Source organism: Protomyctophum parallelum, assembly GCF_964188405.1.
Source record: "Protomyctophum parallelum genome assembly, chromosome: 17".
NCBI lineage: Eukaryota > Metazoa > Chordata > Actinopteri > Myctophiformes > Myctophidae > Protomyctophum > Protomyctophum parallelum.
In genome coordinates this window covers 20,093,963-20,111,772 of record NC_139719.1, presented here as the reverse complement: position 1 = coordinate 20,111,772, position 17,810 = coordinate 20,093,963, and the positions used below count along the sequence as shown (strand labels likewise).

At 44.3% G+C, this 17,810-nt stretch overlaps 1 protein-coding gene across 1 annotated transcript in view; it reads right to left on the bottom strand.

Annotated features, from left to right (window-relative positions):
• cacna1g (calcium channel, voltage-dependent, T type, alpha 1G subunit) overlaps positions 1–17,810 on the bottom strand; it is a 382,705-nt gene that overhangs the window by 35,455 nt on the left and 329,440 nt on the right. Inside the window, exons 26-27 of the mRNA XM_083787505.1 lie at positions 4,734–4,885; positions 2,091–2,200 (exon numbers count right to left, since the gene is read on the bottom strand). Coding sequence (XP_083643631.1) covers positions 2,091–2,200; positions 4,734–4,885 — 262 coding nt within the window. The remainder of the gene's footprint in view (positions 1–2,090; positions 2,201–4,733; positions 4,886–17,810) is intronic.

Here is a 17,810-nt window from a genome sequence, read left to right as displayed (position 1 = left end):
ATCGGCTGGGTATGTATGTATTAGCGCTGTCAGAATTGGCCAAAAATGACATTTGAATATTCCTTTTAACCCAGCAAGACCCGTAAAGAGAAAAAGAGATTTTTTCCGTTTTATGGCTCTTTAACGAGGCCATTGGTATTCACGGCATGGCTAACGCGCTTGCAGAGCGATCCGCCAAAATATGTCCAAAATCGTTTGAAAATAGCCGATCCACAAGCTCACAATGTGTCGCATTGCGACGCATTGTGAGCTTGTAGATCGGCTAATTCCAAATGGTCGAAATGTATACAGTAGGGTACAGTAAGGTCTTCAAATAATTGTAGTCGAGTAAAAGTACACATTTTGGCTCTGAGATGTAGTGGAGTAGAACTAAAAGTACTGAGAATTTGACATACTCGAGTAAAGTACAAATACCCCAAAGTTGTACTCAAGTACATGTACTTATAGTTACTTTACACCACTGTGTGCTTGTGTGTGTGTGTGTGTGTGGTTATGTGAGACTCTGGAGTCGAGCCAAAAAGGGCACGGCTCCATGCAGCTTGGCAAAGAGAGCAGACATCGCGGGGGCCGACGGTCAGTGGTCAGCTCGTGGGTTTTCAAACCGGCTGCGGGTGCGACGCGACATGCCTGCGCATGTCATTATGTACTGCGGCGGCGGGTGCATAAATGCGCCATGCTGCATGCGGCCGGGCCGTGCAGGTATGCTACAGTAAGCGAGAGTTGCGAGCCCGCATGCCCGCCTGTGCTCTTTGCGTCGTGTTCTCGTGTGATTTTAGCGGTGGGAAGCCAGGGATTTTTAAGCTGTGATCTCATCCGAGCAGGAGTGTTTTATGGCTCTTTAACGAGGCCATTGGTATTCACGGCGCGGCTAACGCGCTTGCAGAGCGATCCGCCAGAGCGATCCGCCAGAGCACCTTCCTTCTTCCCAAAGTGCACTTTATACACTCACCCAGAAAAACCCAACCGCCTCACTTTTTCCACATGGCACTAGTGGTTTGTTTTACTCTGGGAGTTTACAAATGCAACCGACTGGATTTTCTTCTCCTTTTCTTTTTACAGGGTCCATTTGGTTATACATTTGTATACCTCTCAGAGTTAGAAATTGATACGTCAGGCACAGAGGGTTTTTATACTGTGTGCGCACGGAGCGTAGCGGAGGAGAAGAAATAAAGCAAATGAGGTAAATGTTTACTCTGGATCTGTGGCTTCCTGCTGGGTCTGTGGTTGGAGACACTGGGGGGGGGGGGGGGGGGGAGTGATCTTCTGATCAGTGGATTATAACCTCGAGGGACTGCACCTAACTCTAACCGCAACCTCACAAACACTATGACCTGGGGACTGTCAGACCGTTAGTCCGACCCGTGCTGTGGGTTACAAATCACCCGTGCTGTGGGTTACAAATGACCCATGCTGCAGGTTACAAATCACCCGTGCTGTGGGTTACAAATCACCCATGCTGCGGGTTACAAATCACCCGTGCTGTGGGTTACAAATCACCCATGCTGCGGGTTACAAATCACCTGTGCTGCGGGTTACAAATCACCCGTGCTGCGGGTTACAAATCACCCGTGCTGCGGGTTACAAATCACCTGTGCTGAGGGTTACAAATCACTCGTGCTTGCGGGTTACAAATCACCTGTGCTGTGGGTTACAAATCACTCGTGCTGCGGGTTACAAATCACCCGTGCTGTGGGTTACAAATCACCCGTGCTGTGGGTTACAAATCACCCGTGCTGTGGGTTACAAATCACCCGCGCTGTGGGTTACAAATGACCCATGCTGCAGGTTACAAATCACCCGTGCTGTGGGTTACAAGTGTAAAATCAGTCATTACGACGGCATCAAGGCCCGCCGAAACACATTTTAGTCGACTAAATCAACTGTAGATTTAGTCGACTAAAACTAGACTAACAAAAAAAACATTTCAGATAACTATAAAATATGACTAACAATGAAGTTTCATTCCAAAGACTGTCTATGACTAAAACTAAAATAGAAATGATCTGCCCCAAAACAACACCGCGTGGTCCCGTCTCTCTCATAGACCTCGGGGGACACGGCGGACCGCACGACCCTCTTCGCTCTCTGACCTGTCTTTGAAGAAGCGGCGGAAGCCGAACGCCACCAGCTTGAAGACCGACTCCAGGACGAAGATGAGCGTGAAGATGTAGTTGCAGATCTTGAGCGCCTCGCTGAGCCTCTGGAGACCGGAGAAGACATTTAAAAAGAAAAAACAATTATGAGAAAGAACACGGGGCTGATGGTTATAGGGATGGAGCTCGTTAATTTGCATCGATAACGAGCACCTTATTATCGATCAGGCTTATCAAGCCAGGTTCTTGTCACTCATTTTGTATGGCCGTGGCAAAAACATAACTTTGACAAAAATGTCCACCACTTGCTTTTGATTGATTGATTGAAGTATGTATTAACAGTTTGCAAAATTACAGTACAATTCAACTCAATAAAAAAACTGTTAACTGTGAGTGGACGACCCAATAAAGCATTACACTCGTTTACAACAGGGTCCACCTTTTTCAATTCATCTTAACATTTAGAGACGTACAAATAGACACTTTGTACACTATATACACTATATAGCCAAAAACAGGAAATCATCATAAAGTCAAACAAGTACTGAGCTCCAGGGTGCAGATATAGCCATTTCCTTCGGTCTCCACGTGGAATTTTGTCCCGCGTCTGACCTAGAAACAGCTACTGTGAAGTCTGTGATACATCACAGAAAATAACCTCGTTATTTCACATAATAGAGCGTTCCCACCCCTCACCTCTCCTACTTTCTTAGTGATGAGGCCAGAATAATAAAGGCAGCCTTTTTTTTTCTTTTTTCTTTACCCATAGGAGAATTCACTAATACGGAAGAAAAATGTAGAGGAAAATAAGCCAAGTCCGCGGGGGATTTCAGTCAAATCTATCTGTTGGCCACCCACTCAGCTCAGGCTGCAAACTACATCCACTCACCAGCCTTTTATTTCATTACCTTTATCTTATACAGCTGTGTCATTCCCATTCCACCAAGAGGGCATGTTCAGAGTCAAAAGATGTCTGGCATCAAAGCATCGGTGATAGTCAATATTGTCAAGGATATATCCTACTGAATGTACCTGTACTGTAATAACAATCTTCCCTGTGTTTGCACTTTGCACCAAGTAACAGTTATTAATAATAATAGTTCTTACTAACGTACACAACCTCTCCTCAAAATGTTCTGCCATTTTCAAAAGGTTTTCATCGTGTTTCACTATAGCTAGTTCAGTTGATGGTGGGAGCTACGTGGATCTTTGTGCGTACCCCTAAGCCGTCAGAAATGGTGCCCCGTGATGGATGGAATTAATTCAAAGGTACATCAACAGATAAGAGAGAATTAACTTCAGATACAGATACCAGTGGGCTACATAATCTAGACGAGAATGCCGATTGATTTTTATAATGAATTATATGGAAATGACTTCAAATTAGAAAGTTTTTTGGCCTACTAGGCAGTTTGTGAGATAAGCCTCAGACACAACGGTAAGGCCCTCTACTATATGCCCTCATGGTGGCCAAAGTTGAACGGCAGAGAGAGAGGCTATCTGGGGAACAGAAGGTTCAATCAAGGCTTTGTACTGATTAAGTAAATAAGCATCTATCATATTCTATGATCTTATCAATGTTCATATCTTGCTCAATACTGAGAGTGTAGATTTGTACTGATTGACTCAAGTATAGTTAGTATAACCTTGTGTCCCCAACCCCCCGCAAAACGGTGTCTGGCACCACTAAATAAAACCCAAATTATGTGGTGTGTGCCCTTTTCAAATTCCGGCCCCCATGCCCCTCCAAATCCCTGTGCACGTCCCTGAATTCATCAATTGATGAATTAATATCCTGGCAGTCAATGTGTCAACTGCTCAACGAAACATGATGCTCTGATGAAGGCTCATATAGCCCAAGCTTATACGATTGCACGTTCCTTTTTGGTCGCTTATATACGATGGCCTCACGTGGCTCAAGGCCACCAGAGACGGCGCGCCTCCGTCATGGTCACGGTCACAAAAAGCAAGCGCTCCCGATAACATGTCAGGACATAATTCTTGATTTAAGCAATATCACACGAGAGGGTGTGGGTTAACGTTATTATTGCCACGACAGTGATGCGGTCAGGAACGAGACGAAGTCGAGTTCCGCAAGCATCACTGAAGTTATACAACAGTTACCCTTAAAACTAAGAAAATCGCTGGAGAAAAATTTTATCTTTTAATGACAGATGTAGTCAAGACGACCACAAATGTCCCAAGAAACTATCTAGCCTATAGCCACCGAGTTTGCTAGCACTATTTGTTTTGATTATAGGTGGTGAATGGTGCTGGTTTAACCCATTCTGGGCGGCAACCCCTTTTGGTGTTAGCATTATGTTATGCTTTAGCTATTGAAAAATAGCAGATCTACAAGCACATAGCGTGCCACCGAGTGGCGCACTACGAGCTTGTAGGTCTGCTATTTTTGAAAAATCGAAGAACGACTGACACAGAAACATAGCTTTTTCAGAAAACTGTCATTTTCAAACAGACATTTTTTTAATCTGATCTCAGGGTCAGAATGGGTTAACCCACGGCTATAATAGGCCGTTTCAACCAATCCGATTGTATTCCTCGAAACGACCCGTGGTATAACATAGGCCGACGGAACGTGGGAAAGCGCGCGTCGTCGTCGTCTCTCATATAGCATAATACCTTGGGCTGCTGGTAGTGCTCCATGGACATGGTGATGACGTTGAGTCCGATGACGATGGTGATGAACAGGTCCAGGTACTGGCTGGTGCACATCCGGTGGATGAGGAGGCGCGTCGGGGAGTAGTCCGAGTAGTACGGCTTGCTCTGAGCTTCTGTTGGAAGTGGGGGTGGAAGCGGGGGGGAGGGGAGGGAGGGAGGGAGGGATGCCGTAGTATAGAGGGACGGGGAGTATATATAGGAGGCGGGGGGGGGGGGGGGGGGGTCGTGAAACGAGTGAGACCGGGAGCAGAGAGAGAACGTGGCGCCCCCCCCACCCCCCCCCCCCCCCCTCCATGGGGGGTGGCGTTTGTGAGACAGCACTGCAATGCAATGCACACACAGGCCCATTACACTCGCTCGACAGGGTGTAAGGAAGAACAGGCGGAGAGAGGCAATACCAAACAGATGTAGAGTTAAATATATATATATAGAGAGAGAGAGAGCGAGCACCGGGAAAAAACTGAGAGAGGCAGAGGAGACAGATGTAAGAGAGAGGAGAGCTAATACAGAGAGAGAGAGAGAGAGAGAGAGAGTACCCCCGTGGTCGCTAGTCATCATGACTAATCAAATCAGATCTCCTCCTTTCCAGCAACACTTATTTGAATGAAGTTACCCTAGAGAGAGTGTGTGTGTGTGTGTGTGTGTGTGTGTGTGTGTGTGTGTGTGTGTGTGTGCGTGCGTGCGGTGTTGATAGAGGAGGAGGAGGAGCCTGATCCGATGTTTTTAGACTAGGCCCTGCAGGGCGATATATAGCTCTGCTATTTCGGAGCTATAGCTCTCTCTCCCTTTTTCTTCTTCTCCTTCTCTCCTCCTCATCTCTTCCTTTGACGGCCGACGTGCATCTCCACCTCTCTCCTCTGTCTCGCTCTTTGAGAAGATACATCGAAGTCATCATAACACCTCACTTCCACAGGAGACACATACCGTTGTTAGTCTGCCCTCCATCCATCCATCCATCCATCCATCCATCCATGATGAATAGATGTATGGAGGGAGCGAGGGAAGGACATAAGGATGGATGAATAAGAGAGAGAGAGTGTGAGAGGGAGGGAGGAGGCTCCCACCACCACGTATAAAGTATCACCATACTGTACAGTACATACAGTATATATATCCATAATGGCCTGAGCAGTTAAGTGGAGAGATGGGTCATAGGAGGGACACACACCGATAACGGCGATTCCTCTGGGGTCAGTGAGTGATCCCTCCCTGGCCAATTAGCCTACACCGAAGGTACACCACTTCTGCTGCTGTGCTGAGCGGTGTCGACGAGTCCCAAGAGACCAGGGGGTGTGTGTGTGTGCGTGTGTGTGCGCACGTGTGTGTGTGTGTGTGCGCGACGCGTGCATGCGTGTCTTATGCTTCCCATGCAGCAGTGCTATTATATACAGGACCTTTATACTTCTACACGAGGGAATGGTAGAGCGAGAGACGAGTAAGCGGAATCAGTTAAGAGCACAGCTTTATCAACCCATTCCTGTGTCTTATCTGTGCCTTCGGGGGAGGATCAAGCATTATCTTTTTTGGAGATATATAGGCAATATAAGGACGCGCGGCTTATATGGCGTCTACCGCTGCAGGGGACAGTTTCCAAAGAATATGTTTATGTGTCTGGGGATGTTCATTGTAAACGTGAAATCTAAAAGTGCACTGTTCCATTTGTTATCTTTTTAGACCACAGTGGTACTCAATTACAATTTACAATTTACAATTCAGGCATTTAGCAGACGCTCTTAATCCAGAGCGACTTACATTGAGCAAGAACAAAAAGCATGGGAACTCAACTATTGATGAGTTCTGTTGAGGTTCTGCAACAGCAAAAACAGCAAATACTGGCTTCTTTGTGCTGACCTGGAGTCAACTCCCAACTCGCTTAATACTTTGAAAGTAAAAGTTTACAAATCCTGTTTATTTTATTTATTTAACGCTTGTTGAAACTGGAAGTCCCAAATGATTAAATTCGCTCCCCCCCCCCCCCCCCCCCCATGATAGAATAGAGTGTAAAAAAAAGAAAAAGAAGCAGACTAGGGACAACAGATGCACAACGGTGCTCTTTTCAATAATGAGGACTTTGAACTCTCCCAGGGAGACTAAATTATTAAGTTGTTGTCTGATCTGGTGGTTATGCCCCACCAGGGCAGAGAAACGGTTCTGGGCCAAGGCTACCTGGTGGAGCAGAAGTCCATATCATAACGGCTGTTATTGGGTGATAAGACACACAGTTTGGCCCAGTATGACTTTAGCAAATAATAATAAATATATACAAACGCTGCTGTCTCCTTAGGCTATAAGGCCCGAACCGCACCAATGATTCGCCATGCATGCAGCTCCTTTGCAAACAAACAGTTGGGAGGAGTTTCAAGGATTTCGCATTGGTGCGGTTTGGGCCTTTAATGAAGACCAGAAAACAATTGTGATGTGAATAATGGGACGGTTAAATTGCATGTACATAAGTTACATAACTCTATGTAACTGTATGTAAATAATGTTCTGGAACACGTTAGAACAGGATGGGCAATTATTTTTCCCAATGGGCCAAATGAGAAACAGAAAATATTGTGGCGGGCCGGGCCAAAAGGCTGAACTTAATTCTGCATAATTCTAATTTTATTTCCACATACAAAGCAGTAAATGGCATCGTTTTGACAAGCTGGTAAGAGTATATGTTATTATTATTATCTCTGACTTCATTTTGTTAAAACCTCTGCATTTGGTATCCACCTTTATTTTTTTGGCATGAGCGGACATTTTTGAGAGGTGACAGGGAAGGTAACCGGTTGTCAATCACACACTTAATTCACGGCAAGGAAACAGATTGCGTGTACGTGAATAAACAGGCTTCAAAATCAACGTAATGCAGTTTTAGTCCACGGACCACACTTAGGGTAAAATTAGAAAGTACGTTTTTATTTTCTAATTTCCAATTAACCGGTCAGAGTCAGCAAAAGGGCCGTGTTTGGCACCCGGGCCGCGTATAATGCCCACGTCTGCTTTATAGAACATTGTCTGAACAAGTACTGTTTTTGCTGACGAATTACCATGCACCGTCCGTGACACATGGCGAGCATGCACTGTACAGAGTAATCTAGTAAGAGAGTAGCGCTACTATAGCGTTGACTCCCATTGTAACAATGGAATGTGGAAGAAGTGCTCATTCTGTCTCAATGGGATAGTTCCAATGTTTGGAACTATAGCCCATATAGGCACCCGCTTTGCGGCGAGATCAAAGCGTGTCGCCACTCTCTTACCGGATTACTCTGGCACTGTAGATCTGCAATTTTTTTTAAAGTATCAAATAGGGATTAAGTGGTTGAGCCAGGCCTTAATTACTCATTCTAAAAACTTAATTTAGCACAGCAACGTTTTGCGATTAACTATAGTGAACCTTATAGGTTCAAACTTGAGGAAAATGTTTTGCCTCCTGGTAATGATTGGCGTTAGCAGTGCAGAGGTCCCTAGAATGCCAGTAATGACAACCTATCTCTGCAAGGCAGCTCATTCCGGTTCCCCGAGTTCCTATACGTATAGGCGTTCACACCGCCCGGTAAAAGGAAAAAAAGACAATTGGTTTTGAAAGTCTAAAAAAGATTTTTCACGGCCAGTTAAGCTTCAGGGTCGGCGCGGCATGAGGATTCAAATAAAAAAAGGTAACAAATCGTGCCTTTCAAATGCGCTGGTGATAATTGCTTTTCTCGTATCTTGGCTAACAGCGTGCGTGACGTTTCCTAAAGAAAGTGACAGTTCCACTGTCATGCTTTTTCTCTGCATCATAATGTGTGAATGGGGTGGCGAGGAAGCAGCATATGGTCCGCCCACACAGACGCTGATAAAGCAGGTTGGAAGTGTCTGAGTGGCTGAGCCTGCATTGGCCTCACAGTCACATATTGAGCGCCGCACGGTATTCCATCATGACATTCTTTTTATTGTGTTACGAGGATAAAAGGGGACATATAATGTGTCGGTTATGGCCATGAAAAGCCGGGGAAAGCAATCTGTGTCATTTTAGATTTAAGCCAAAAGGCATTCTTTTAGACTTTGGCTATATTAAAAAATAGCAGATCATTATGATCGTGAACATTTTGTGCAAATCTCTGGGGCTCCCTGGAACAAGATGTTTTGAGCTGGGGGTCGGCAGCCAAATACTTATCATTTCGGGGGGGGGTCGTTGTCATGAAAAAGTTTGAGAACCACTGTTTTTAGTCTGATAACGGTTTTGGATTTAGAAGATATATAGATAGTAGATTCGTCTCAACCCAATTCTGGGCGGGAACCCCTTTTGGTGTTTTAACTAAGCATTGTGTTATACTTTAGCTATTGAAAAATAGCAGATCTGCAGGTCTGCTATTTTTGAAGACTCGTGAAAATGCGGCACAAATCTTTGAATATATTCTTTCAGAAGACTTTTTTTTTTATTTTGACGTCAGGCCTACATGAGTTAATCGGTTATCATTCCACCGGTTATACTTCCTGTCTGCAGGTGCAATGGGCAGCTATACACACTGAGACAGACAGAGGCACTCACGCACGTGTGTGCGTGTGTGTGTGTGTGTGTGTGTGTGCGTGCGCGCATGCGTGTGTGCACACTCTCGCTCACGCGAGTTACACATTAAAATGTAGGACCATAACCGGTAACGATGCAGTATATCGTGCGGACAGTAAACCCAACCGTGCGAACGGGAGGACAGTAAAACTATTCGCTTTAAACCAAAAACCCTTTGCTTGAGGGCCAGTATGTTCCAGTGGTTATGGTTCAAATGAAAAGGGATCGCGGGGTCGTGTACAACGTGAAATTCCAAAGTGGGACAAACGATAATTATTACAGGGGGGGTAGTTCAAAAAGGGTTTAATTGAGGTAAAATAACTGACGGGAGAACGAGAGCGAGAAACAAGCCCCGAATCCCATCACACTGCCTGTGTTTTCTCCTGTGCGGAGGAGGAGTGAGCGGAGCCAGCAGCGCTGCTTTGATGAGGAACGGAGCTCTCTCTATCTGCTCCCATAACATAAGAACACACACAGTGTGATGTACGTTACGTCACACCCGAGCCTGCATGGGAGTCAGGCTGCCGTTAACCCATTTTGGGCAAGGGACCCCTTTTGGTGTTAGCATTATGCTATGCTTTAGCTATTGAAAAATAGCAGATCTACAAGCTCATAGCGCGCCACCAAGTGGCACGCTACGAGCTTGTAGGTCTGCTATTTTTGAAAAATCAAAGAGCGACTGACATAGAAGACATTTTTAGAATCTGATCTCAGGTCAGAATGAAAACTGTCAGGATGTAGAAGACATTTTTAGAATCTGATCTCAGGTCAGAATGGGTTAAATGGAGAGCCTTCTGTCTGACGTGAGAGAGTTATAGCTATGATAATAACCCATGAAGACCGGGACAGGGTCAACAAAAGTGTCATCTTAGATTTGAGCTAAAGAAAATAGCGATATTAAATTTTATACTTTGGCTATTCAAAAAAAAATGCTCGTGTCAATTTTGCCCTTATTATATTATTTTAAAGCATTTTCTTTTTTTACTCAAATCTTTGCCTGCATGGAGCAAAATATTTTGAGAAGGCCAGGTCAGGTCCACAGCCTAATACATATCATTTTTAGGGGGTTCTTGACATGAAGAAGTTTGAGAACCAGACTGACTTGGAAAACTGTGCATCTGCATCAGGTCTTAATGGGTTAACTGTAGACCTCATTCATCTCTCTCTCTCTCTCTCTCTCTCTCTCTCTCTCTCTCTCTCCACCTCTACAGTTCAAAAACATGTCTTACTCCTCCTGTGATCTGGTGATATGCTACTGTAAAGGTGAGGCCTCCTCTCTCTCTCTCGGCTGTTACACACAATCTTGTGGCAACAGAATTGGGCTCAGAAATACCAATGCGTCAACAGGTCATGACCCAAACAGGTCACCGTGTATACGGTCATGATACCTGCTGGCCTGCGTCTCCAGAACCCAATCCCGTCACCGGGGGTGCATTTTACACTATATCATGCACATATATTTCATTGTGTTGGAGGTCTTAGCTCTAGCCTTAGTTATAGCACTTGCTTTCTGATTCTTTAAATATAGTGTCGGGCATGACATTTCAATGTTTTGGTAACTGTAAATCGGGAAGTTCATGAACTGTTTCAGCCCGGGACCAAAGTGGATTAAAATTGTAGCCACGCTCCTCTTAAGCAGAGACAGAGAAGTCGCTCATTTTTAGTGGAATCCGAATAAACAACCGCTCAATAAACAGAAACACCCCGAGCTACACAACTGATCTTAAGGAGATCTAAAACCCCCAACGTGATCACCACCTGACATCCGTTTCCGACACCGGCGGAGGAATAGAAAAGGTTGTTAGTGACGAGACTAAACAGAGGCGAAGCATTCCCCTCCCTCCTCCCATGTCCAAAAACAACGCCCGGAGGCCTCATTTATCCTTCCTGTGTACTCACCTTGTACTCACCTCAGAATCAGAATGATTGGGGGGGAAGGGGGACCCGGGGGGGGGGTCAAGGTGTGAGGAGGAGGAGGGGGGGTAAGGATACACACCAGGAGTTGTTTTTGGAACGTGCCACTCTCAAAAAACATAATAAATACATTTCCGAGGCGGTCTTGGTTGGGAAATACAGACACAGTAAATTCCGCCCGGTGAGTGGAAAGAAGCCCCACATCATGGAATAGTATCACCGTGATTGAACTGTGATTGAACGGTGGTGGTGGTGGTGGTGGTGGTGGTCGGGGCTGGACTGGATATGTATGGTTCAGTATGTGGTGGTATACACAGAGTGGATGTGGCGTGGGCGTGGTCGTGAAAGACCCTTTATATGCTCCAAATGAAACAGAGCTCGAACCATGAACCTTTCCAGAGATGGTATATATACACAGCGAGGTTATGAGTGTCACGTATACATAAGATGTGTTGGAACGGGGTCGGGCGGGCGGGCGGGGGTCGCTGCCCGTGTGTGCTTGGCATGGCTGTGTGATCGCACTGTTCTCATGGCGATGGCAGGGGGTATGAGTGGCGATGAGATTTAACGCATATATGGACTACAATTGTAGATGATGGGGGAAAAGAGACTTTTTTTTTTTGTCCAAAACAGAATGGCTGCAAAAGGAAGAGCGGGGTATAACGGTCCTAAAAAGCAGCCACAGTGCATAATGGATTGAGGGGGGTGGAGAATGGAGATATGGGCCGACACGAGGCATGGTTATATATATATATATATAGGGTTAGTCTTGCATCGTTTAGGCTGCTGAGGCTGCTTTTAGGAACCCGTTCCTGCAAAATGGTCAATGGGCTTAGTAGTAAAAACACTGACGAGTCAATGTCTGCTGGACAAAAATGTTATAGGAGCGCCGCCAACGTATATATATACCGTTATACAGCGTTTTTCAAATCTACTATAAGAAGCCAAGCCGACGGAGACCCACGTGTTTCAACGGTTTGCCACTTAACGGAGCCTGAGCCTATTACCCATCCCCCCGCTGCAGATCTAAGAAGAAGAGCGGCGACAATGAAACGGAGTCGTTCACTTCTGAATACCACAACGCGCTTCATGCACAGTTGATTTGTGCAAAGTATGATTTCTTTAATGGAAGTTGGACAAATGCACACTAAAGAAAAGCAGCATGGATAATGTAAAGGCAAATCGTAATGATAGATCATCGCTTCTGGGTTCTGCGGGAACAGCACACGTCCTTGAAGAATTGACTAGTGGAATAGCACAGGCTCATATGGGACCTCAAACGGCAACGTTATGTGAAGTCAAACCGTTTAAAAACCCATTTGGCTCTCCGGGGCTACTTCAGGGAGCCAGCAAACACTGAGTCAAAGCAAACAAAAACCATCAAAGGGGAACAGTAAAAAAAGAAAAGGATAAAGGAATTTAAACAAAAGGTTCAGCTGGATTTCCCAAATGCTCTGCTGCCTCGCTTCGGCACAAAAGAGAAGAGACAGGAGGAGACGACAAATACGGAAGAGAGAAATGGATCTGAATCGCAGACGGGAAGGCATAAAAGATGAGCAGCAGGGCACATTGAGGAGTCCAGAAGAAAAGAACAGAAATAAGAAACCATGACATTGCATAAAAAATAATTAGCGAGCATGAGGATTATAGGGCTGGGCAATTAACCCAAAATATATCCAGAACCGAGAACGAGCTTAATCATTCCATAGATACATTTAGAAGCAGGTTTATATATTTTATTTTGTATTTCTTATATCAACAAATTGACAAAAACTATTTGAATATTTTTTTAAATAATTGACTAGTCTGATTAAGCCCTGTATTAGTGCGTAATAGCAAAAATAGCCAATCTCCAACCTCACTATGTGTTACAACGTGGGCTTGTTGATCTGCTATTTTCACAATAGATTCTAATATTATTAATCAAAATAATAATAATATTGTGATATAGATTTGAAGTCATATCGCCCAGCCCTATACCCTCTCTCTGACGTTCACACACGCACGCACACACACACACACGCACGCACGCACACACATACACGCGCACACACGCACAAGCACACACACTGTGCTGGTTCACACGGTAGACTTACACACCTCTTTCTGAGTCTTATATTTGAGCAGGATGTATAGCGACTGAAATGGAGGGGGGGGGGGGGGAGGTGGGCGGGGCTGAATGGTGAAGGCAAGCGATTGATTGGATCGTGTGTGTGAGTGGAAAGGCGGGGACACGGACGGGGACCACAGGAATATATATATATATATAGCAATGATGGGCGCGTTTACTAACAGATTACATGGCCAATGAGAAGCACTAGAACAGCGTAATGGTAAAAAAAACACAGAACAACATTATCTCCACCTGTTTGGACAGAACGTTTCTCGCTGTCCGGGGGTGGAACAGCCTATACCAGAGCATGTAGTTGACTTAAGCAATATCACTGCACGAGAGGGTGTGCGTTACTGTCATTAATGGCACGCAAGAACGAGCCGAAGGCGAGTTCTGTAAGCAGCGCAGAAGTGCCATTAATGACTGTAACGCACATACCTCGAGTGTAATATTGCGATTATACAACAGTTACCCTTAAAAAACATATTTTTTTTAATGACAGATGACCACAAATGTCCCAAGAAACTATAACTAGCCTAGCCACCGAGTCTGCTGCGCTCTGGGAGAACAATACGGCTGAATTCTTTGTTTTAATTATAGATGCCGGTTTGAAGCACGGCTAGAAGGCTGTTTCAACCAATCAGATAGCCTCCTCGAAACGACCTGTTGTATAATCCACCACAGACAATGGCCTTCGAGCCTTTAAACGCAGAGATCATATAGACATCTATCCTGACCTGACCACACCCCTCACACTGACTGTTGAAGCTGCAGTGAACACAGTTCATAGACATTATCCTGACCACACCCCTCACACAGAAGCTGCGTATGATTGGGCAATGGATATCTAAAAAAAAAAAAAAGTGTTTTATTCCATACAGTATATCATAGTCTCTCAACTTTATAAACACTGGTGGAAAAAGTAGAAGTAAAAGTAGCCTATTGGAAATTGGAAATACACCAGTAGGCCTACATTACAAATATAAATAAATATACCTCAAAATTGTACAGTACTTACAGTAAGTAAATGTACTTTCCACCACTGACTGCAATCGACCGGTCTCTCCTCCTATAATGAATTGCAGCGATTTTCCAAGTGCTCAAAGCGCTTCACAATGGTCCATTCATTCATACATTGAATGAAGCGGCGAAACAGTCGACGCCAGCGTCCTCACGTCCCACATCATTCACACACCAATGGTGGCGAGCTCACACCGACCGACTCATTGGAGGCAATGTGGGGTTCAGTGTCTTGCCCAAGGACACTTGGGAAAGACACAGGATTCGAACCGCCGAACCCAGGGATCATTGGACGACCTGCTCTATACCTCGTGAGCCACAGCCGCCCTAAAGTTCCACTACTACTATGGCACACAACCTGGTTTTACTACACAGTACACACACACACACACACACGCATGTTTGATGTTGTGCACTTGGCCGTGCGCTGACATGGCAATTGGGGCCACGTCCAAGGCACACTGGACACGATACAGTACAAGCACTTATATGTGCTGAAGGCTATACAGTGGAATGGCCAATACACACACACACAACCAATATACAGTGGAATGGCCAATACACACACGCACGCACACACACACACACACACACACGCACGCACGCACGCACGCACGCACGCACACACGTACGCACACACACAGTTTGAGGCCAAGACAGATGTAGTGGAAGTGCAGTATATCCATCCAGTGTACACGATGCAATTCAGCGAGACAATATTATGCCACGGCCGCTGTCGTTGTTGTTGTTCCGCTCCTGACATTTCACGGCACGATATGAAACATTTTATTTACGCAGGAAATCCTCAAACCAGAAGCATCCTTAATGATTAAATAATGATGGCGGAGTGACAAAAAAGACAAAAAAAAGGTATACCTATACCTACCTCATTATTAATCACATTATTTGGAGCCGAGGCGAGCCTAAATTAATATTATTAAAACTGATTGAGATTAATTAAGTGTCGTTGTGGCGGTTGAAGCGATGAATTACAGTGTAGCTTTCCGTGCTGGAAAGTTAATGACATCCATTAATTGTAATATTGCGTTGGATTTTCCTTCAAGGAAAAGTTGGTCATCGGTCACGAAATGGACACTCAGAAAATAAGGCTTGCACCTTAAATGAACTGCACGTCCTCAATGACAACCTCTGAACGCTTTCAGCAGATCCTAAAGTCACCTTGTGTTAATGTAAAAAAGTTAAAGGTTTTATGAGTTATGACATTCATTTTCATTTCTTTTTTCTTTTAGGTTTTATGACCTCAATTACACCCAACAAACCTGAACTTTGAACATTCAGTGGATTTTCTGTGGTCTGAAGTTTTCTTTGGGGTTTGGAAGCCTTTTGAGCTACAATGAAAACAGGCAACACAGTGAAAACAGTGACATCTGCTGGCAAATCCCATTGACATATATGGGATTTGCAGGCTCTTACATCACAAACTGCCGGCAAATCAGAGCACCTGTTTGAGCCAGAAAACCCCAGATCACAGAAAATCTACTGAATGTTAAAAGTTCATGTTTTTTGGGTGCAATTGAGATTAGAAAACCTAAAAAAAATAAGAATTCCAAAACCTTTTTTTTAATGTCACAATCCCTTTAAATAGTCAACACCTCCCCAAAACAAACCAAAATGTTATTATGTTATTCCACGACAGTGATGTTATTTAAGTACTGTAAGTATAATGTTGAGTATTTCCAATTTCCAATACTTTTACTTCTACCCCACTACATCTCAGAGGCAAATATTATACTTTACTCGTCTACATTTAGTTGAAAACTATAGTTACTAGTTACTTTGTAGATTCTGATCACTAATACAAAATGTACATTTCAGCCATTTGAAAATAGCAGATCTACAAGCTCACAATGTGTCGCAGTGTGAGCTTGTAGATCTGCTAAAACAATATCCTACATTTGAAAACTTGAAATGGGACATTCGGCACAATGATTACTTTCAATTTTGGTACTTTAAGTACATTTTGAAGCCAATACTATATTACTTTTACTCAAGTAAACGTTGAATTCCGGACTTTCACCTGTAACGGAGTATTTCTATATTGAAGTATTGATACTTTAACTTCAACGTCAACTTCAATTTAGCTATTGAAAAATAGCAGATCTACAAGCTCATAGCGCGCCACAGAGTGGCGCGCTATGAACTTGTAGGTCTGCTATTTTTTTTAAATCGTTAAAATGTGCCTAAAATCTTTCAGAAAATTGTCATGATTTAGAAAACTTTTTTTTTTTAATTTCGTGCCGCCTGCAACTCCCTGTCAGTCGGCGAGACCAATCTGCATCACATCATCATCATTGAGTCGTAAAAAGCGGAGTTTCCGCAGATGCAGACGCTGCTGCTCTGTACAGCATCTTGCGAAAAAAAAAAAAAAAAAAAAGGCCTGCATGCGGTAGAGTATACGCGCGTGGCTCGCCTAACGAGCGCAACGCGAGAAAATAAAGAATTCGAACGAACGAGAGAAATGGCTTCGGCACACAGATTTGTCTGAGCTCTATACCCCTAACTAAGCAGGCCGCGCTGGAGGAGGAAGGACAGTGCTGTAAATCTTCCACGTGCATTAATCACCATCCGACGTGATGATATATTATAATTTGAGCTCCTTGTGAGGGAGCTATAAAAATGTCAAGTAAGAAATGTAAAATTAAGATGTGAATTTAACCCAACGAAACAACAACACACTGTAAACAAGTTGTAAGTGGGTGGTGGACGCCGGACAAAATCCACATCGTTTTCTTTTTAATTGTCAACAAGTTAACACTATGCAACATTCGAATCCCACCGAACAAACTGTGTCAATGCATGAAATTAGCCTCTAGGTACAGCAACGTGTCAGGCCCCACTACCCCAGCCATGCACCGCCTATACTGTATATATTTATAGTGCAGAGTCACGGAATCTGGCTCTCTCTCTTTTATACACCCGCCGGCAATCCCCGAAGCCAGACTAAGACCTGGGAGAGTGCCGCGCTACGAGCGGTTTTCACGATCAAATACGATCGAAAACGATCAAAACCGTTTAGCAAATCTTTGAATAATGTATTCTTTCACAGCAAACGTTTTAAACTCATCGTTGCTTCTGGGTGGGCGTATCCCTGGAACAACATATTTTCAGATGGTTGTCGGCGGCCAATTACATAATAATCTTTGTCATGATTTTAGAAGATATTTGTAGAAATCTGGTCTCAATGGGTTTAAGAAAAACACACGGCCAAGCCCAGAGGTGTGTGATCAAACATTCATTATGCCCACGCCGTTCACTTACCACTTGTTACCTATATATTACACCTTGTGAGATGATACTTTACCACCGGCCTGCTCTTGCATCGGTGAGACTCCCCACACTGATGGAGATGACACCTCCCTCCCTCTCCATTTCTCCATGGATATTATACGTAGGTTTTAGTAAAATTATGTGAAGAAAGGCTTTTAAATTG